General features: G+C 31.0%; 1 protein-coding gene and 1 pseudogene across 9 annotated transcripts; both read right to left on the bottom strand.

Moving 5' to 3' along the window:
• Window positions 1–10,919: 10,919 nt before the first annotated feature.
• On the bottom strand, window positions 10,920–16,332 carry LOC108458114 (uncharacterized). 9 transcript variants are annotated; one of them, XR_008285983.1, is made up of 11 exons: window positions 16,209–16,332; window positions 16,026–16,102; window positions 14,884–14,965; window positions 13,875–13,958; window positions 13,490–13,605; window positions 12,893–13,044; window positions 12,646–12,755; window positions 12,443–12,528; window positions 11,543–11,911; window positions 11,179–11,244; window positions 10,920–11,077 (listed from the first exon to the last, which is right to left on the bottom strand). XR_008285983.1 is itself a non-coding variant. In XM_017757406.2 (10 exons), the coding sequence occupies exons 5-10, from the start codon at window positions 13,597–13,599 to the stop codon at window positions 11,241–11,243; spliced, it is 567 nt and encodes a 188-aa protein (XP_017612895.2). In that variant the 5' UTR covers window positions 13,600–13,605; window positions 13,875–13,958; window positions 14,884–14,965; window positions 16,026–16,102; window positions 16,209–16,332; the 3' UTR covers window positions 10,920–11,240. The 9 variants fall into 9 exon arrangements, 5 of the variants coding, with proteins under 5 accessions (XP_017612895.2, XP_052887106.1, XP_052887107.1 ...); XR_001867256.2 differs by having other exon boundaries at window positions 11,807–11,911; XR_008285981.1 differs by having other exon boundaries at window positions 10,920–11,244.
• On the bottom strand, window positions 15,122–22,266 carry LOC108480104 (protein JINGUBANG-like; annotated as a pseudogene).
• Window positions 22,267–23,370: the final 1,104 nt, after the last annotated feature.

The raw sequence follows: 23,370 nt of genomic DNA, 5'->3' as shown, positions 1-23,370 counted from the left end.
TACATTGATTAGTATAATTTTGTTGTTTATTATATTACCGAATTTGCTATTTTAAGAATTTTAATTTTAATAAAATTTGGGAAAATAAATTTAATTTTAATAAAATATTTGGAAAAATAAATTTACTCGATAAGATAAATAGACTTTTATTAAATGAATTTATATCAATATTATTATAAAAGTCTAATTGAATTGGTGTCGTCTTTTAATCGAGTATCAACTCAGTTGTTAAGTTCTTAAAAGGTCGATTTTAACAAAGCAATAATTATTACTTTTAGGACATTATTGTTTTTTTCGTACAAAATCTATATATATATATATATATATATATATATATATATATAAAACAAGATTTGAACCTAAAAAGATTTTATAACATTCATCTCTAACTTAACCATTTCAACCAAAGTCATATTTAATTTTTATATAAATTTTAATGAATTTATTATATCATTGTTTTTATCTACATAGTGGGTGTGTAATAATCTAGTAATAAATAAAATAAGTTTAATTTTATGTTAAATGATATTATATTTAAATTATTATATTTTCATTAACAAAAAGTAAAAATAAATTATATTACCTTTTCAAAATTGCAAATTTTAATTATTTATATTATTTATAAAACATTTTATTAAGTTGTTGTCACCCATCAATCAGGTCCTAACTTAGTTAGAGAAGTTATTTTAATGTTCCTTCGTGTTTAAAATAAATTATATTATTTGAGAGTATTTTAATCTTTTAGCTAAAACAATAATAATATGCATATGATGAAATTTGAATCCATGTCAATTGGGTTAGCAAAACCTTAAATTTACCACTTATCTAAGGTTTTATTTTAATAAATTTATACATATTAATTTTTTATTCACACTTAATTACCTTCATCAATTGTATATATATACTATTAATAAAATCTCGATTAAGTTGGTGTCACAAGTTAACCTTAGGAAATTATAAAATATCCTTCCGTAATTAAAATAAGTCATATTATTTTAGGGTATTTTAGTCTTTTTATTTTAACAAAAACCAAGAAAATATCATACGGTGGGATTTGAACCCGTGCAATTGTAGGAAAACCTTAAATTTATCACTCAACAAAAGTTTTAATTTAATGTTTTTATACATATTTTAATATGCACAAATTATTATAATTATTATGATTAATTAGTTTCAAACCATATGTTTCATTATTTATTGGATGTTATTCTTAAACACATATTTGTGTTCTAAATTCATGGTTTCCATGCGCATACATGTGTGACAAGATTTCTAGTATTAATAATATTGTTTATTGAGATGGTGTCACAAATTAACTTGATACCAACTTAGGATTAATGACAACACCATAATAACTAACTGTATTCATATAGTAATTTTAATCTGATGCATTTATGTATTTAAACTTCATTTAACTTATAATTTAATCTAATTTTTTATTTTAATATCGTATATATTAGAGCTCTAATTTATATGATAAGTATTGTTTTGATAAACATATATAATAATTAACATTATATTTCTTATATAAAATTTTATAAACAATACATTGATATAACCTTTAGTATACTGCAATTATATTAACTATACTTTATTTGCGAACTATTACTCCATATATGCTTTAATAATAATTATTTTTTATTAGTATTATATTTAGGATTCAACTTGTATTTAATATATTTATAAACAAATTCTTTCCTACTATATCAATAATAATTTTTAAATAAACTTAAAAAATAAACTTTTAACATAAAATGTTATCTCTCACTAAATTTATGTATATAAAGATTAAGTTAAACTATTTTTATTTTAATTTCATACATATTACATATGTGTTATTATTATTAGTTTCAAATTTTATGTTGGAAATGTGCTCATATTGTAGTAAATATGTAACTATTTTCTATATATTTGAACGATGAAAAATAAAGTTAATTTTACATTTCACTGATATATCTTTTGTGCTTCTATCTTTTATATTTTGCATGCATAGCAAAATTGTGACAAACAAATATTAGCTCATCGATTGTCTAAGTTCAAACTAATGATAAGGGCACTCTAAGAATGTTTACATTGCAAGAAAAGTAACTTACTTTAGTAGATAATCTAAACGAATCTGTAATCTCCTAAAAGAATCAAAGTCAACATTTGATTCAAATATTTAGAAGAATTATTATGTCATCTACAATTTCAATTGTGGAGATAGCTAGTTTTAGTTTTCGGAGCAATTAACTCCACAAGTAGAGTCATAGATGTACTCATTAGAAAAATGATTATTGGATTAGACCCAAGTTGAATTAATTTTGAATCTGTTTTGAATTAATTCACTTATGAACATGTCGAAACCATTTTTAATTTGAAAAACGGGGATCGACTTTAAAACAAAAATGGAGTCGCCACCAATCCTTTATTGTTTAGGTGTGATCGGGTCACCTTGTGATCGATCATTTTAATAAAGCATTTTGGTTTATTAAAACAACATTTTTTTTTCTACGAAAAACTAGAAAACGGGTTTGGGAGTCGGTTACACACGAGGAAGGATTAGCACCCTCGCAACACCCTAAATTGGTACCGTATTGATCAATTAATGTCCTAATGTTGAAATTTTGGAAAAACAAACGCAATTCCTTTGAGACGTTTAAATATCTTGAACTGGATATTGAGATTCTCTCGCTCAGAAAGAATAAAATATCATATCCAGTATGATAGGATACAACATTTTGAACCCTCGATACAAAATCATCTCATGATTTCCAAAACTCATGTATTTGAAATTTGACAAGGATATTTGGCTATTTGGCCAAACGAAAAATTGAAACCCTACACGATTGGGCACGATTTGTCTAATTTTCAGATACGAAATACTGTCTCATTTTAATTTAAGAAAACATGGATGAAATTTCAAAAGGATATTCTGTATTTTAGTCGAATGAAAAAATCGAAACCCAGCACGATTGGGCACGATCTCTCAAACTCCCAAACACAAAATATTGCCTTGTTTTAATTTAAGAAAACTTGGACGAAATTTCACAAGGATATTCCATATTTCAATTGAATGAAAAAAAGTCGAAACCCAGCACGATTGGGCACGATCTCTTAAACTTCCAAACACGAAATATTTCCTTATGTGGAGAGGGTTCAAGTTAACAATTATGAAAACCGAGTCAAGATATACTTGTTTGATTTGTTTGGAGATAAAGGACAATTGATATTGAGTGAATATGAGAATTATAATCATGATGCAATGACAAGAAATAAAATATAATCACATGCATGAAACAATAAAATATGAATACAATATGAAAACAAAATATGAAAACTAGAAACCAATATAGCACCGAACAATTTAAAAAATCTATGAAAAAATATGCAAAGGAATAACACATACTAGAACTCAAATAATTTATATGTACATAAAAACGATAATATATGAACGATTATTTAAATATATAATATGTAAGAAGAAATTAAATAAATAATATATAACATAATTTCAAATAAAACAAATTAATTTAACTAATATATATATATATATGAAAATAAAAATTAATGTAAATAATGTATATACAAAGATATTAAAGTATTTAAAATAAATAAAATATACAATTTAAAATAGGATCCTTAAAAGAAAACTAACTTATACATAAATAAATTTAAAAGGAAATAAAAAATAAATATATACATAAATAGATTTAAAAGAAAAATATTTACATAAAATAATATGAAATTGATGGTGCGTACTTAGGATATAAAATATATATATATATAAGTCACGTATATGTATATACAATAGTATTAAATTAAATATCATATAAAAATATAGAAATATATATAAAAGAGGATTTTAAAATAAATAAATTGTAAAATAAAACAATTTTAAAAATATATATATGAATGAAAGTATAAACTAACAAACTAGAATAATGCAAAATCAGTAAAGTATGTTAAAACAACCTCTAAAAGATGAATAATAAATCAATTAAAAAATAAAAGAATTACAAAGAATAAAAAGGTAAACTGAAATAACAAATACTCAATTGAAATAAAATAAAATCAAAAGGACAAATTTGAAAATAAATAAAGTGATAAAACAGAATTAAGGATTGTAAAAAATGCGCGTAAATAAAAGGGGATATTAAATGTAAATAACCCAACTTCCCAAAACGCTGTGCTTCAATGCGAACTAAAATGCAATTGACACGAAATTCCTGTGGAAATTTTGTAAAAAATAAAAATAAATAAAAAATAAACAGGACTTAAATAAACAACAGCGCAAACGAGGAGGATTAACCACGCAAATTACCCACTTTAAGCTAGGATGCACAAACCCCTACCCGTTTTACCCAAATAGCACCGTTTCATTATATATAAAACACTAAGCCATCTTGTTTGCCAAACTTATTTGCGCCAGATTTGATAAAGTTTAAAAAGGTTTTCATTCTTCACTGCTCTTGCGCTGATCAGTTCTTCCCCACCATTGATTCATCACCATAATCGGCAGATGACATCAAATTCGACTTTATTTGGAGTCGTATCCTCCTAACCCTCATCTAACTTCGATTTCAACGAAGCAGATAAGGATTCGAAGGCCATTAAAAGGTAAGTCCCCTTTCTTTTTATTTTTTTTATTTTAAAATCAGTTTGTAAAAAACGAAAAAGCAAAAAAAAATCACAAATATGAAACGAAAATCCCAGGGAAAAGAATTGAAAAAACAACCTCTTAAATCTTGGATCCGGTTTCTTTTCGATTGCTATGGATTTTTGTGTATGTTCTCTGCTATTAGATTCAAAAAAACAAAAAAACCCTCCCATTTACACTCGGTTTGATTCGATTTTATAGTCGAATGGAAAAAAACAAAAAAGAACTTCTTTGCTGCTCTTTTTGCGCTTGTTTGCAGGTGCGTGGTGGACGTGGGCTCTGACATGGAGGCGCGAGTGGCACGGCGCACGGAGTGAAAGGCAGCGCGACGTACGGCGCTTGGGGTTGGCTTGCGGCGCTAGGGTTGCTGAAATCGTTTTAGATTTGAGGGCCAATTGGGCCATGTTGTAAATGGGTATTAGAATTGGGTTTGTATTAGGCTTGTATTGGGCTTTATTTTAGTTTTTATGTTGGGTATGTAATTTGGACTTTGTTTTTTTTATTTGGTCTACTTTTGTTTTGGTTTTGGTATTGTTCTGGGCCCTAGGCGAAATGGGTCGTCTACAGCTTCCCCTCTTTGCTCATTTTCGTGTAACGAGAATTGAACAAAGACCTTAAAAGAGTCATTTTGCCCGTTCTTGTCATATCTTGACCTCTTTATGCTCATCTTCTTCAAGTAGCCCCACTCCACCTCACTGCATCTTCAGGGATATAGGAATTGTGCTTTCAATCCACTCCACGTCCTCAACCTGCTCCGTTGCGACTTCTGGAATATAATATTTGCAATTTTCAGCCTGTCACCCTACTGCTTAGGAGGTTAAGGCTCGTATCTTCAAACTGCTCTTTTGCTACCTCAGAGAGATAAGGCCGGTGGCTAAAATCTACTCTATAGCCGAGACATGGAGATAAGACTCTCCATTTTTGATCTGCTCCATAGCCGATACATGGAGATAAGATTTGTAATTTGCAGCCTGTAACCCTACTGTTTAGGGGGTTAAGGCTCGTATCTTTAACTTGCTCTCTTGTTACCTTAGAGAGATAAGGCTGGTGGCTAAAATCTGCTCCATAGCCGATACATTGAGATAAGACTCGCCATTTTTGATTTGCTCCATAGCCGATACATGGTGATAAATTCTGTAATTTGCAGCCTGTTACCCTACTGCTTAGGGGGTTAAGGCTCGCTGTCTTCGATCTGCTCCATTATTGTTTAGGGAAAATCTGTATTTTCCAGCCTATTACCCTACTACTTAGGGGGTTAAGGCTTGCGAATTCACCGATGCCACTGTACTGTTCTCTAAGGAACATGATTTGTAAAATCGGTTTCCTGTATCTATACTTATGCCAAATAATTAGGATGCTATGATTGCAATGAATCAAATGCTCTTAACTAGATGTAATGCTTATGTCAAATAATTAGGATGTTATGATTGAAATGAATCAAATGCCCCTAACTAGATGTATCATGAATGACATTTGTATGAATGCAGATTGTCGTGAGAATTCCCTTTTTAACGTTTAGGCTATTATTGCCCGCTGTTTGTCATTGATGTATTTCTTCTCGTTCAACTAATATCTTTAACAGACATCTGAAGCAATAGTCTTAACTTAAACTTTTTACTTCTCAAGTAACTCTAACCCTCAAGCTTGGTGGGTTCTGAATAATTGATATGTTTCGAGTTCTTGCACTACTTAGAAGCTTCTAGAGTAATATGCAGAACTCCTTTTATGAAAGTGTTATTAGTCCATTAACCAAATTTTTCAATAGGAAATAGGAAATGCTTGAAAAAGATTATCAAAATGGACAATATGAAACTTTATTGAGAGCGAAGCTCGAGGTAGAAAATTAATCATGATAACAAATTTCGCTAAGGTACAAAAAAAAATGTATAAGATGGAAAATAGGTGCCCCAGATATCGCAGCATGAGCTTCACTATTCGAACTATTCGAAAACCATTAGGAGCCAGATATGTGTTTAGGAGGCCCGAGGTATTTCATTGATACCCCAAGATGTAATGTTCCTCCTTCTTGTTAATTTTGGTAGAACAAGGCCGCAACATGCCCCATCTTTGATCACAATTTGAGCTGCCCTTTTCTGAGTTTTCAACTCAAAACCCCTTTGGTCTCAAAGCACCCTTTGCGGGTTTTCGCCTTGACCTCTTCTTTTTCAGGTGAAGTACTTCTTGACCGAATCTGAATTTACCGGGTTGGGAAGGCTTTTACCATCTATTTCTGCTAATATCAATGCCTCTCCAGAAAAAGCCTTCTTCACTACATAAGGTCCTTCCTAGTTTGACATCCATTTCCCTCTGAAATTTTTTTGCACAGGAAGAATCTTTTTTAATACCAAGTCCCCTTCCTGGAATACTCTTGGGCGAACTTTTTTGTTGTAAGCTTGCATCATTCGCTGCTGGTACATTTGACCATGACGGATAGCCTTCAGCCTTTTTTCTTCAATCAAGTTCAGCTGATCGTACCGGGATTGGACCCATTCTACTTCATCTAGCTTCAATTCAAATAAAACTCGGAGATAAGGAATCTCGACTTCAATAGGCAAAACTGCCTCCATCCCATAAACCAACGAGAAATATGTTGCCCCAGTAGAAGTACTGACCGACGTTCGATAGGCATAGAGAGCAAATGGTAGCTTTTCATGCCAATCCTTTAGGTCTCAGCCATTTTCCCCACGATCCTCTTTATATTTTTATTAGCCGCCTCAACTGCATATGTAATTCATGTGCTTTGATATAAGTGAAAGCTTATGCTTTAAAGATGATTGAGCCAATAATCGACTAGTTAGGTACATGACTTGTGTACGGGTCTTGTGTACGAAATTAGGTCGATGGTCCAACTGGTAGCTAGACCGGATCGATTGGGTCGTCACTTATTGAAACCAAATCGGCCAGGCCCATTTGGGCAAAGCGGAAACGATTCAGGGTGCCAAGAGGAAGTTGTGCCGACGATGGCATCGCCAAGCACAACGACTGCGACAATGGCGACCCGACAGCCGTTGAATTGTCAACGGCGACGGTTCTTGGCGGTAGAGTAGTGGAAAAATCATACTCCTAGTGGGACTCTACCAAGTAATTTGATTTCAAATTAACTTTTCTAAAGAGAATATTGTTTTAATAAATTTAATATTTTATCTAGATAGTATTTTATAAATTTAATATTGATATCGATATTAAATTTAATTTAATATTTATCTTGATAATATTTTATTAATTTAATATTAATGTAATTAATTCTAATCCTAGTTAAATTCTCTCTAAACTCTCCTATATAAAGATAACTTCGGTTATTATTCTCAAACATTTGAATTTAAGAAAAGTTGAAGAGAGATTTTTTAAATAAATTATTTCAGAAAATTTTTAGAGATATTCTTGTTATTTATAACTTGATCTCAAAAGTTTAAAGAAATTACAAAATTGCCTCACTGGTAATTTTGTGAATTTTTTTTTAATTCAAAATAAGTCCATACTCCGCAAACATGAGCTTGAGGATAGCGGAGAAGACTACTCCGTCGAAACGTTCATCCTAGACAAATTATAAAGATACTATTTTGATTAAGTGATTATTACTTTAGATAACACAACCAAGTTCTTATTTTGAATTTTTTTTTAAAACTTTAGTTTTTCCTTAAACCTATTTTTTGCTAACTTTTTCGAACGTAATTTTTCCAATACCTTACATTTTATTATTTATTGTATGTTATTTTTAAACACATCTATGATCTAAATGCATGATTTCCACATGCATATGAGTGCGATGGAATTCTAGTATTATATAGAGAGGAATTTACGTATATCTGTATAAATTGTTTAGTTTTACACCTTTTAGAAAAGAACAATTAAAACTTGATAAATACAAAAATAACCATATTTGTTAATAGGGTTAATGTACTATTTACCCCCAAAGTTACACCCAATTATCACTTTGATAACTATTGTTTTATCAATTTGGTATCTAAAGTTTTCAAACGTCAAACACGTTACCCTAACCATTACAAATAATAATAATAATAATACAATGGATCGCTGGAAGCGTGCCACGTCACCTAATTTTATGTTTTTTAAATAAATACAAATTTGTGAAATATTGTTAACATATAATAACCAATTTTTAATATTCCAAGATTAATTTACTCTTTTATTTATTTTACAAAGACTAATTTACTTATTTTTTAACTTAAAAGACAATAAAATCCGACTCCTAATGCAATATCTCCATAATACTTTAATGGACAAGTTTATCATCATTTTTTATATTCTGCAATTTAAAATAATGAGATATCACATGGATGTTTGATGAATAGTGAGAATCATGTAAAGGACCAACATTACATCAATCAACTTCTTCTTCTACTCTTTCAATCATTGTTGAACCTACAAACATGGGTCCCGAAATGGATTTTATTTTTCTGAAAGAAACTCCATACCTGAAAATGGAGCATGAATAAATGAATACATGATTTTCAATTTTCAACAGCTAAAAGAGGATATCCATTTATATATCGAATATTTGTTATATAAATCCAGCTGCAGTTCCAATCATAAGTAGTAGCGTATAGTGCAACAGAGAATGTATTTAGTTAGTTCAACTCTGAAAAATCAGAATCCACCATTAAAATGATCCACAAAACCAACACAGATCTCCTCTACTTTGTTTAATATATTGGTATAGTTCCATACCCAGATCAACAATGATTAGATTTACACAAATCTCATTGAAATGTGTCCCAGGTAGGTGTATATTATTTACGAACAAGAAAATAAATTCATTCAACAAAAGAGATGGGTAGAGTTGAAATTCATAAAAGTTTTAAGTTAGGAAAACAAAGATCATAATCAAAGCCATTATTTATCTTTGACCATTTGTATATCTCGACCATTAGAATTCGCTTATTATGTTGGGGTGGATATGGCTTGTTTTCATGATGTGGAAGATCGACAAATGCATAAATCAATTACATCACTAAAGCACAATAAAAAAAAGCTACAAAAAACCATAAAACTCCTCAAAAAAAAAAAAAAGAGAAAACATCCTTCTTCACTATCAAAAGCATCAAATCTACGTTGGAGGTGGCATGAATCATCTAACTCATGAAAGTTTCTTCCTTCATGGGTTTTTGAACCAAAGAGGAAAAATAGTGGGAAAAATCCACTTTCACACAAGTAAAAGGTAAAGAAAGAGAGCATACTTTTTACACTAGAGTGTGTGACTTTACGATCATTTTTAAAAGATAATATGAAATAAATTTTAAGTTGAAACTATATTTAACAATTTCATCTCTACTTTATATATTACCCAGAGCAACTTTCGTATTGGGTGATCAAGCAAATGTATTACCCTAAGTACTTTTGATCAAGCAAAAGAATTTAGTGATACCAATGGAGGTAAACACATATCGGCTACTTTATATATTGTAACGTGCAGGTTTGGTTTAACTTTTCGGAGTCACTGCATATCGGCTACGCAGGTCTTCGTGCCCACTTGTCAAAAACATATATTTCGTTACTACACAACATTTCTCGAAACCAAATCTTGGATTCAAAGACGACAACCCCTCCCTCCCCACTTACAAAAAAAAAAAATGAAAATTGATTCATAATCATTGGTAATAAAATAAGCAAACGGTAAATTCTCTGTTCTTTCTTAGTGTTGCTGGCTAATTAGATAATTGTAGCAAAAGTTCATGAGAATCCACCATAAATCCCAAGTTCAAACTCCCTGCCAGTTGAATTCTTTTCTTTTTCCAAATTAAAAACATGAATTCCCCTAAATAAGAAAGGAGAAGCATTGGCAGGCATAGTTCTAGAAATTGGTTCACTGCAACACAGACATACGCAGCCGGAAAATATGCAAAACTGTTTCACCAATGAACATAATAAATGTATCATGGATGTTCCTGTACTAAAAGTCAAACTCCATTTTGCTCCCTTTACTAAAAAATGGACACTTAGTCCCTTTACATTAAATCAATGAGTAAACTAGTCCTTTCTGTTAAAAATTCATCTATTTATACTATTAAAAAACTGAAGTAACTGACGAAAGAACCAAATAATTACACATGACATGCCCAATCTTAAACAGTAAAAATGAACAAAATTTTTAACAAAAATGATCAGTTCGCTTTTGGATCTAACCTACAGGGATTAATTTATCCATTTTTTTAGTAGCGCGTAAAATGCAATTAGACTACTTTTACCTAGTAAATATTGGCGTAAAACGAAAGTGCACAAAAGATGACGTGAAGCCATCATCAGACAAGGGGGCAAAGCATTTCCTTTTGCTAAATTCGATGTTAACATATTATAGATAAGACCAAGTCTGTACTTGTACAACGTACAAAAAAGTCACTCAACATACATCATTAGGAAACAAAAATCGCCTACTTCACAGGAGAAAAAAATTGCAATCTCTTTTATCGACTTGAGAATCTGGAATTTTCAATCTTGGTCACATACAAAACAACGACCACAAAAATTGAAGGGAAGATTTCAAAATTTTAGCAAGCTTCAACAGAAGAACAATTCCTTACCGAAGCAATCACCAGAAGCAATATACCTTCATCTACATGGACCTTCAGCCCACCACTCCCCACTACCTGTGCTAGCACATATTTTGCAGTACACTTGTAATTATAAGCAATTAATGTATAAGACTAAAGTAGGCAAAAAAGTTAACATCAAAAGGTTCTTATACAAGATGCAAGAAAAGCAAATAGATGAACATAAACTAAAACACGTATTATGTTTTATGCATAACTCATCAATACCACCAACAGTTCACAAGTTTGATTACTCTAACAGAGGATGTAAAACTTATTTAGGAGAAGAAGACTTCAACACTGATAAAAGATTAGCAGTACTCATGGTGAGCACAAGAATTGGTCAATGAATTACCTGACAACAAGAAATCTCCTAATACAATTAGTAATTTGAAGCAATCATCACCATCATTCTGTGATTCTACGCTTTTTGGACATTTTAATATGATTATCGTAGCTCATGGGAGTTGCTCCCTCATCAACAGTTTTATCCCCAAGCCATTCTCTATCTCTACTCTTCATAGAACTCCTATAGGCTTATACAACATTTAAATTAAAACTTTCGCAAGTTGAAATACAGAAAGGTTGCTATTTAAAACTTTTGAGTTTACTACAAGACCTATCAAATTCTGAATCTTCCTCCAAATGTCTATCCAACCAACGAATGCTTCCTGTGTGAGCTGATATCAGAGATCCAATGATATGAAGTATTTCCTCATCAAAACTGCAATAAAAGAATCAGTGTAAAAAACCATGTGATGAACATGTCATTAACCACCGCACCTTCCCTTTCTCCGAGGGAAAAATAAAAACACAAGAAATCAGAACTTCAAATAAGTTGTAAATCTCCAATACATATCAACTTGACTTGATGAACCACAATGAAGCATTATTGAGTGGAAAAGCATGCAGAACCAAGGTATAAAGAAGCAACAAGATTATATGATCCACTGGTTCGTAATGGATTAAAAATTAAACAAAGGAAATCACAAAAGTACGAGGCAAGATATCAATAGGCATAATGAAAATCTAGATTATAAATATATATATTATCAATAAGCAGGGCAAATAAACTTCTCCGCAATCTCAATTTACAATTTTAGATGGTAGAAGAAAATAACCCTAGTAACCATAAAGAATACCATTTCTCTCCAGCTTACAATTAACAGGATAGTAACCAGAACAGTACAACAATGAAAAACATATTCCATTCCTAAAATTAAAAGGATAGTTTCTTTTGAAAGGAAATTGTCACCTCTTGACTAAAAATCGGATCATGGTTCCAACCTTTATGACATGTCGCTTGTGAGATTTGCTGGCAAATAGTTCCTCTTTGTCTTTCTATGATACAATAAGACACTAAAGTTACTACAGTAATACATGTAGTCTCTTGCCATATACACATACCCAACACACAAAGAAAATAAAAAAATTAAGAACAAGGTAGAAAAGTGTTACGGTTCTATATTTAAATTCTCCACGAATGTTTTCAGCTGTTATGATGGCAGACGAGAAACCGAGAACAATAACATGAATAGATTCTTGAGAAAGCTTCACTACCTTCCCCTCTGAATGTGGCAAAGAAAATTAGTTTAGACAACATCTTAGGCATGCAGATCCATAAATACATACCGCCAGTGTGATATCCACTACAAGAAAAAAAAAAACTAAATAAATAACCTGAAATATCATGAAAAAATGGTACCTAAGAGCATATCTGGCTTTGGTGAAAAAAGTAGGAGATTTGCTTTTAGTCTAAGACCAAAATAAGGATGAACACCAGAAAGAATTTTCGCCTGTTTATCCAGAATATTGACATCATAGGCCAATAAAACACCATCAAATGTTTCATTAAACCTGCAAGAACAGAATCACTTCATATTATAACAGGACAAAAGGAAGCAAATATTCACACATCATTTCATTCTTATAATCAACATTACAAGTGAAGTGCATCATTACAAAACCTATTGATTTAGTATTGATCCCAACGGAGTCAAAAGAATCACGCTACTAGATCCAGACATTGCAGTTAAATTCAGCCTGTTTAAAAGCTTATATTCTCAACAGTAATAAACTTCTCCATTTGTTTAAAAAGAGCCACCGTATCATTAGCTTCATCATCAGAAGTTAAATTTTCAGCTAAACTAGAAAACAGACCAAACTGAATTAAGGTATACTTTATTTAAATCAAAAGCAATATCAACACAAAACAGCTTTTGGTGAAGAAAAAATAATAAACAAAAACAGGAGTTTTGAGTTATATGAAAAATTAAATTTAAGTGAAAGTAAAAGAACTAACTTGAATAGCAAAGAGCCAAGCTCACGGAGAATCGACTGGGACACGTTCCTACTCTTTGATGGGTGTAAATACATCAACAAATTAGCATCTGCTACACTTAATCCTTCCATTTGAAGCTGCAGTAAATATCCAAAATTAATAGCAAGTCAGAGTTTCAAATAGCGGTGATGCAGCCGCTAATTCACAGTGGCGACCGCAAATCCGCTATTGACACTAAACTGATAGCTTTAAAAAAAATTCTCCTTCTCAATGAAGTAAACAGACAGAATAACGAGCAGTAGGATAGAAAACAAAAAATAAAATATAGCAGCAGAGACAGAGATCAGATAATTAAAAATCTCTTTACTCAAAATCTTCAAATTAGGTTTAGGGTTTGAAAAACTACCTTAATAAATTTCCTAGTCTGTTGGAAACTTGAACGCGACAAGAGAAAGAGGAGGCTGGGACAGAATGGTGGTGAGAGGCTTGTCTGGCGGCGGGATAGTTAACGAGACAAGAGTTAGTTCGAAACTTTTAAAGGAATTTTTCAAATATATATATATATATACACAAATATGTGCCATTAGAGTCACTGATCATAAATAAGTTAGTTTCATACTCATAAAAAAAAATATATATATATATATATTCTGGAACGAACTGTTCTTGATGTACCTAAAGTACTGCAAATAAGGTCCCAAAAATGACAATAAAACATCAAAAAATGTTGAACCTAAAGTAGTGTTTTTAATGTGGAACAAACATATAAGTGTCTACATATCAAACATTTAATATAACTGGTCTCGCATTATAAATTCAGTAAACTCTTTGCTTTACATTTAAAGGAATAATCACTGCAACATCTGGTCTCCAACAATATATTCAATCTCCATACAACCCATCCAAACCTCCAAAAAACCAAATTTACATGCATATACAATCTCATAGTGCATTGCATATAATTTGATATCAACAACAGATTCGGACAGCTGAACTTAATGAAGAAAATCAGCACAAATGACAGTGCATTGGATAGTAAATTTGACACTTTACTCTCAATTAATTTAGTAGCATAACATATGTTACAATTACAGTTTGACTTATTCAACTTTAAAACAGGGGCCAAATTTAACATTTAACCACTAATATTTTATTTGCCTTTAACACCAAAGCAGCAGACCGGTTATACAAGTCGCATGCTGAAACAAAATACACTCAGCAGTCAACCTGTGCATATACTTCTCACATTTACATCTCTTCTAACACCAACATTTCGGTAAAATAAAAATAAAAATCAGCATGTATTTTTAACTCCTAAATTTATAATTTTAACAGTCCATTTGCCGAACAACACCTGCATGAAATATTTATATTTCAAACATAATAATTTTACACGTTAACTTTGAAGAACTTACTAAAATTTCTCCAAGTTGAGCTATCTAGCCGATCGACTTGCTCCTTCCCCTTTCTCGCCAATGCTTCCTCCCACCTATTTAGCTACAAACCAAACCATATTTACAAGGTAAGAACAATACAAAAACCGTGCATGGCTTTGCATGCAAGGGATAACTTCACATAACCGATGCATGCATTAAAAGAATTCAAGAAGTAGCATTTTCCTTAGCCATCACCAGCCATTCGGCCAAAATTAGCTCAACTCCATGAATTTTCCGATGCCAAACACTTAACCGGTCCTGTATGTCCGGTTAGAACCGAAAGACATGTATGAATGTTACCATCCCTACGCCAAACACATATAGTTTTATCAGCTGAACCACTAAACACCAAATTCCCAGCTCCTTCAAGACAAAGAACAGCTAATTTATGTCCTTAAAGTACACCACCATGTGCTAATCCTTTCTCAAGTTCCCAAAAATTAACAAGGCCATCACTGGAACCACAATATAAAACCGAACCAGGTGCATCAATTGCTAATGATGTAACAGCACATTCTTGTTGTAACAATGTTTGGTTCAAACTATGTTTCGTCCCTTTACGTTGTTGTTCCCTTTTCCATACTTTAACCATCCCGTCAGCCGAACCGGTGAAAACCATCTCCCTGCTGGACCTCGATACTACTGAATTCACCGTGTCGTCGTGCGCGTTAACCGATTCAAGACATTTATAATCAGAAATCCTCCATACTTTAAATGTTCTATCCCATGAAGCTGAATAAAGAAGACCATGTTCTTCATTTAAACTCAAACATGACACAGCATCTGAATGCTTGATCCATAAAGATCTTTTGCGTTTCACTTCAATGTAATTACTTGGTTTAATTGAACTTTTGAGGATTTCTTTCAAAGATGGTAATGTACCAGCTCGTTTATGAACACCAGGGTTCTTAACAGATACTTTCCACACACGAATTTTACCATCTTGATGACCAGTAAAAATCTTTGCACCTGCTATAACAATGGTTTTAACCAATCCACTATTTGATTTGAAACCCAAACATCTCCAAAACCCCGAAAAGAGAGAGAAGCACAACAATCTAAGATTACCAATGTCAGCATGCTAAAGTCTAGGGTTCAAAAGAACAACTAAATGAGAGTACCTTGATTTGTTGGACTCGCAAAAGCTAGCCTTCAGTCGGGTTTGATTTCGACATGAAATCCCTTAATTTTCCGCTTGCTGCAAAAATAAAACAGAAGTGTAACCCACATAAAAAATAATAGAAATGAAATCGAAATGAAACAAGGAGCTTCGGGTTTGATTAGAAATCGAAATGAAATGAAACCTGTCGAACCAAAAGAGAAAGGGAGACGGCAAATGGGTTTGATTTGGGGAAAATTTAGGGTTTAGGGGAAATTTTGATTTGGGGGAAAATAAGGGTTTCGGGTTTGTATTGGGGTGAAATGGATGAAACAAAACGGCGCCGTTTTGTTAAACATAATGACGTCACTAAATATTTCCCTTTTGTCCCTCCACTTCTTTTATTTCGAATTTACCCCAGATATCTTGTTTTAATTGGATTTAGTCCTTTTTGTTATTATTATTATTATTACCACTACTGTTATTATTATTATTTTTATTACTATTTTCTTTTTATTATCACTATCATTATTAGCATATTATTATCATTATCTTTGTTAGTATTTTTCTTATTAACAACATATTATTATTATTATTACTAATGTATTTTTTATTAGTATTATATTTTCATTATTACGTTATTCAAAATGAATAAATATTATTACTATTATTATTATCGTTACTATTATATTATTAGCAAATTATTATTATTTTCTTTTTTATTATCCTTATTAACACATTTTTACTTTTGTCATTATTATTATTATTTTACTATTTATATATTACTTATTTATTTATCGGTTTACTATTAAGTTTCTTTTTTATTTATTCTTATTATTCTTATTTATTTTCATTTTTATCTTTTTATTATTTTTACCTATTATTTTCCTTTTAAGTTACATAGCTTGTTTGTTTTATTTCTTTTATTTTGTCATTCATACTACTCATTTATTATTATTTCGTGATGCTTGTTATTAGAGGTGTGCATGGGCCGGGCTACCTGGCCCGACCCTAAGGCCTGCCCGAAAAATGAGAGGGTTCGAGTAAAACTATAGGCCCGAAATATGGGTTTGGGCAAAAAAAGAGGCCCGTTTAGAAAATGGGTCGGGCTCGGGTAAAACTTTTTGGTCGGGTCCTGCCTGCCCGGCTCTCAATTATATGCTAAATATATTTTTTTATTTTTAATCATATTTACATTTTAATTTTAATTTTAATATAAACACTTTTATTATATTTTCAATTTGTCTATTGTTTTAAGAATTGTTTTAATATATTTTTTATTTGTTTCTTGTTTTAATATTTGTTTTAAATGTATTTGATGATTTAATATATTTTAAAATTTTTATTTAATGAAATAAGTTAAAAAAAATTAATATGGGCCGGGTTGGGCCAGGCTCAGGCTTAACAATTTTATTCTGGGTCGGGCTTGGACAAATTTTTAGGCCCATTTTCGGGACGGGCCTAAAATTTTGTCTAGGCCCGGTCCAAACCCGGCCCAGCCCATGCACACCTCTACTTGTTACTATCATGATTTATTTCTTTTTGTTTTTACAAATTTGTGTTATATTATCCTTTATCCGACAAAAATAATTCTTTCATAAAAGTAATATTTCGTATTTGGAAATTCGAGAAAATTGTGCCTTAACTTACCGGGTTTCGACTTTTCTCATTTAACCTAAATAACAGAATATTCTTTTAAAATTGCAATACGAGATTTGAATAAAATGCTTATTCTCGGAGATTCAAGGTGTTGTGCCCTAACTTACTGGATATGACATATTGTTACCTCGAGATAAGATTTTTTTTTGTAAATAAAGGCAATATTCAATATTTAGAAGTTCGAAAAATCGTGCCCTAACTTATTAGATTTCGATTTTTCTCGCTACCCTAAATAACTGAATATCCTTTTAAAAAAGGTTAAAATACACAAATTTTAAATAAAAGACAAGCTCGAACTCAAAGTTTCAAAATAAGCAAAAGGTAAATTCTCTGTTCTTTCTTACTGTTGCTGTCTAATTAGATAATTGTAGCAAAAGTTCACGAGAATCCACCATAAATCCCAAGTTCAAACTCCCCAGTTGAATTCTTTTCTTTTTCCAAATTAAAAACACGAATTCCCCTAAATAAGAAAGGAGAAGCATTGGCTGGCATAGTTCTAGAAATTGGTTCACTGCAACACAAACATAGGCAGCCAGAAAATACGCAAAACTATTTCACCAATGAACATAATAAATGTATCATGAATGTTCCTATACTAAAAGTCAAACTCCATTTTGCTCCCTTTACTAAAAAATAGACACTTAGTCCCTTTACGTTAAATCAATAAGTAAACTAGTCCTTTCTGTTATAAATTCATCTATTTATACTATTAAAAAATTGAAATAACTGACGAAAGAACCAAATAGTTACACTTGACATGCCCAATTCTAAATAGTAAAAATGAAAAAAAAAATTAACAGAAATAATCAGTTTATTTTTGGATCTAACCTACAAGAATTAATTTATCAATTTTTTTAATGGCGCATAAAATGCAATTCGACTACTTTTACCTAGTAAACATTGGCATGAATCGAAAGTGCACAAAAGATGACGTGAAGCCATCATGAGACAAGGGGACAAAGCATTTCCTTTTGCTAAATTCGATGTTAACATATTATAGATAAGACCAAGTCTGTACTTGTACAACGTACAAAAAAGTCAATCAACATACATCATTAGGAAACAAAAATTGCCTACTTCACAGGAGAAAAAAATTGCAATCTCTTTTATCGACTTGGGAATCTGGAATTTTCAATTTTGGTCACATACAAAAAACGACCACAAAAATTGAAGGGAAGATTTCAAAATTTTAGCAAGCTTCAACAGAAGAACAATTCCTTACCGAAGCAATCACCAGAAGCAATATACCTTCATCTACATGGACCTTCAACCCACCACTCCCCACTACCTGAGCTAGCACATATTTTGCAATACACTTGTAATTATAAGCGATTAATGTATAAGACTAAAGTAGGCAAAAAAGTTAACATCAAAAGGCTCTTATACAAGATGCAAGAAAAGCAAATAGATGAACATAAACTAAAACAGGTATTATGTTTTATGCATAACTCATCAATACTACCAACAGTTCACAAGTTTGATTACTCTAACAAAGGATATAAAACTTATTTAGGAGAAGAAGACTTCAACACTGATAAAAGATTAGAAGTACTCATGGTGAGCACAAGAATTGGTCAATGAATTACCTGGCAACAAGAAATCTCCTAATATAATTAGTAATTTGAAGCAATCATCACCATCATTTTGTGATTCTACGCTTTTTGGACATTTTAATATGATTATCGTAGCTCATGGAAGTTGCTCCCTCATCAACAATTTTATCCTCAAGCCATTCTCTATCTCCACTCTTCGTAGAACTCCTATAGGATTATACAACATTTAAATTAAAACTTTCGTCAGTTGAAATACAGAAAGGTTGCTATTTAAAATTTTTGAGTTTACTAAAAGACCTATCAAATTCTGAATCTTCCTCCAAATGTCTATCCAACCAACGAATGCTTCCTGTGTGAGCTGATATCAGAGATCCAATGATATGAAATATTTCCTCATCAAAACTGCAATAAAAGAATCAGTGAAAAAACCATGTGATGAACATGTCATTAACCACCTCACATTCCTTCTCTCCGAGGGAAAAATAAAAACACAAGAAATCAGAACATCAAATAAGTTGTAAATCTCCAATACATATCAACTTGACTTGATGAACCACAATGAAGCATTATTGAGTGGAAAAGCATGCAGAACCGAGGTATAAAGAAGCAACAAGATTATATGATCCACTGGTTCGTAATGGATTAAAAATTAAACAAAGAAAATCACAAAAGTACGGAGGTAAGATATCAATAGGCATAATGAAAATCTAGATTATAAGTATATATATATATATTATCAATGAGTAAGGCAAATAAACTTCTCCGCAATCTCAATTTACAATTTTAGATGGTAGAAGAAAATAACCCTAGTATCCATAAAGAATACCATTTCTCTCCAGCTTACAATTAACTATTGATGGTAACCAGAACAGTACAACAATGAAAAACATATTCCATTCCTAAAATTAAAAAGATAGTTTCTTTTGAAAGGAAATTGTCACCTCTTGACTAAAAATCGGATCATGGTTCCAACCATTATGACATGGTTCCATTCCTATTTGCTGGCAAATACTTTAGCCGGATGAAGTATGTATTAGCAGATTCACTAATATATATATATATTTACGCATGTATCACATTACAAAAATAAAAATTTAAATACTTATATCTAATAAAACATGTATCTCATTGCAATAATAGTTATTTTTCAAATAACATATTGTTTTATAATTTTATTTCTTATTTAATATTTTAATTTAATTTTAATAATGTATACTTTATCCGGATGAAGTATGTATTAGCAGATTCACTAATATGATTATATAATAGTTATTTTCCAAATAACATATTGTTTTGTAATTTTATTTCTTATTTAATATTTTAATTTAATTTTAATAATGCATACTTTATCCGGATGAAGTATGCATTAGCGATTCACTAATATGATTATATAATAGTTATTTTCCAAATAACATATTGTTTTATAATTTTATTTCTTATTTAATATTTTAATTTAAGTTTAATAATGCATACTTTAGCCTGAAAAAGAGTGTATTAGCAGATTTACTAATATGATTATATATATATATTTACGGATATATCACATTACAAAAACAAAATTTAAATACTTATACCTAATAAAACATGTATCTCATTACAATAATATTTATTTTCCAAATAACATATTGTTTTATAATTTTATTTCTTATTTAATATTTTAATTTAATTTTAATAATGCATACTTTATCTGGATGAAGTATGTATTAGCAGATTCACTAATATGATTATATAATAGTTATTTTCCAAATAACATATTGTTTTATAATTTTATTTCTTATTTAATATTTTAATTATTGCTAAACGAATTAATTACATATAAGGAAAAGTTTGTACTTATTTATAGGCCAAGCCCTCTCCATCTAATGGTTACAAACAATACAAATGTAGGATCAAATTTTTATTTTTAAATATGCTATACAAGTATATACAATCCTAGAGAATTTTAGAGCTTCTAAAACATTTAGTTTGTGACTTTATTTATGTATTATATAAGGAATGCCACATTATCAATTAATTAATTATTTAAAATATAAAAATATAAAAATATATATTTTAAAATTATTATAAATTATAAAAGAATAAAAAATACTTTTAAATTAAAAAGTAATTAATTATTGACATGGTATATCATGTGGATTCTTTCATTCATTCTAAAATGATTATTTTTATAAAATTAGAGGGTCACATAAGTCGTTATATATATATATATAAGTAAAAGTAAATGTTAAATTGCTTTATTATCTAGACTAGTTTAAATTCTTCATTCTACTATTAAATAGATTGATTTAATCTTTTATTTAATTTAATAATAAAAAAACTATTTTAATCCTATTCTTATAATAAAAGTAGTTATCAAATATATTCACCCATATATATATATACATAGAGAAATAGTGAGTGAAAGTTTTATATTAGAAAGAAAAAGACAAAGAAGATATAAAGTTTACATTAATGAAGTTTGATACCTTATATTGAAAAGATAAGGTTATCATTTACCCATTTTTACTACTTGTCTCTTCCTGTCTGCATTCTTATAATCTCAATGAAAATTAGTTGCAATGTGATGGATACAGTAAACGGATCTTTATGACACACTGGAACGCCTAATTGCGACAATTAATCATTTTCCTCTATCGAAAATGATGCAGATATTATCATTGCTAATAACATACCTCTGCAGGTTGGTAAGGAAGAATTCCCAAGATTCCATATTCTCCTTATCTACTATGGCAAATGCTATCAGGAGCACGTTCTTATTGCCGTATTGAGCAACCGCAAGGAGTAAGATCTGTGTATATTTTTCATATAGCCAAGTCCCATCCACTTGTACAAACGGCTTGCAGTGAGGAAATGCCCACACACATGATCAAACGTCCAGAACATCCAATGGAAAATTCTTTTTTCCCGCTTTAGTTGTTCATCCAGGCCGTAATAAGGTCGTGTCTGTAACTCAATGACAGTCCCCGAAATGTACTCCCGCACAGCGGCTATCCATCCCTGTAGCTCGTTATATGACACATCGAAATCCTCAAACAATTGTTCAATTGCCATCTATTTAGCTATCCACACCTTTCGATATGAAACTCGATACTGAAATCATGCCTGTATTTCGGTAATCAGTACCGAAACTTTAATGGTCGGCATGTCTTTCACCGTTGGCATGATACACGTACAGATAGTTTTAGAATCAAGTTTTTGATGATCTTCTATCATACGAGTTGATATGCATGTGTGAGGCCCAACAAATTTTTTTATCTCCCACATCTTTGAATTTTGAATAAATACAGCTCATACCTACCAGTTGCAGCCTTCCGCCGACTTCCAACACTCTTCAATATATAATGTCAGTTTGGACACTGCAACTTTGTAATCTACTGATATATTCATGTTATACCGCTTAATAGAAAATACGCACTTTTCCTTACTTTCGAATCTCTGGCCTATGAATAACTCCTCAAGATTGGAATTTACAGCCAGCCGGTAAGCAAGAAGTATTTCAGGGTACTCTGAGAACTCAACTACTTACGCCACGTAGGGGTCTATGAGCGACATGTATGGCCCAGGATTATTATGTATCACAATACGTCGCATTTGGTTCTCGATCGAAAACGCGTTAATGTTTCCATCGTCAATCACATCTTCGTCGTCAATATCATTGGGGACATCGTCTTCATTAGGATCACTATCACTATCGACCTCTTGATCACAAGAATCACTACTATCGTATCCATCATCACCAACCACATCAATATCGGGTGTAACATTAAGATCGATACTAATCCCATGTATAGTCGATTCACTATCAATGTATGATATTGGAGCTACTATGCACGGTTATTGAGCTCCATATTCTTCACCATATACAGTGAAATCTTCATTTTGCTCCATACCGGCTAACTCAACAAATAAGTGAACTGGTGCATTTTTGTCACTCTCATTCCCACATAAAGAGCGATCATTATCTCTATATCTTTGTCGTCTATAAGTTTTATTTCGATGAATTTGATAGGATCTGTCGAAATTAAAAACTTGTAGAAAAGTTTCGAGATCCTTCACCCACAACGTCGTACAATTTTTGCGTTAATCCTTCTCTTCATATCATCCAACGAGACATTTCTATTAAATCTCATTGCTATTTGTTGCTGACATTCAAAT

Source organism: Gossypium arboreum, chromosome 7 (assembly GCF_025698485.1).
Source record: "Gossypium arboreum isolate Shixiya-1 chromosome 7, ASM2569848v2, whole genome shotgun sequence".
Lineage (NCBI taxonomy): Eukaryota > Viridiplantae > Streptophyta > Magnoliopsida > Malvales > Malvaceae > Gossypium > Gossypium arboreum.
Note: the sequence above shows the minus strand (reverse complement) of the source record. Positions and strands in the feature narration are given on the sequence as shown.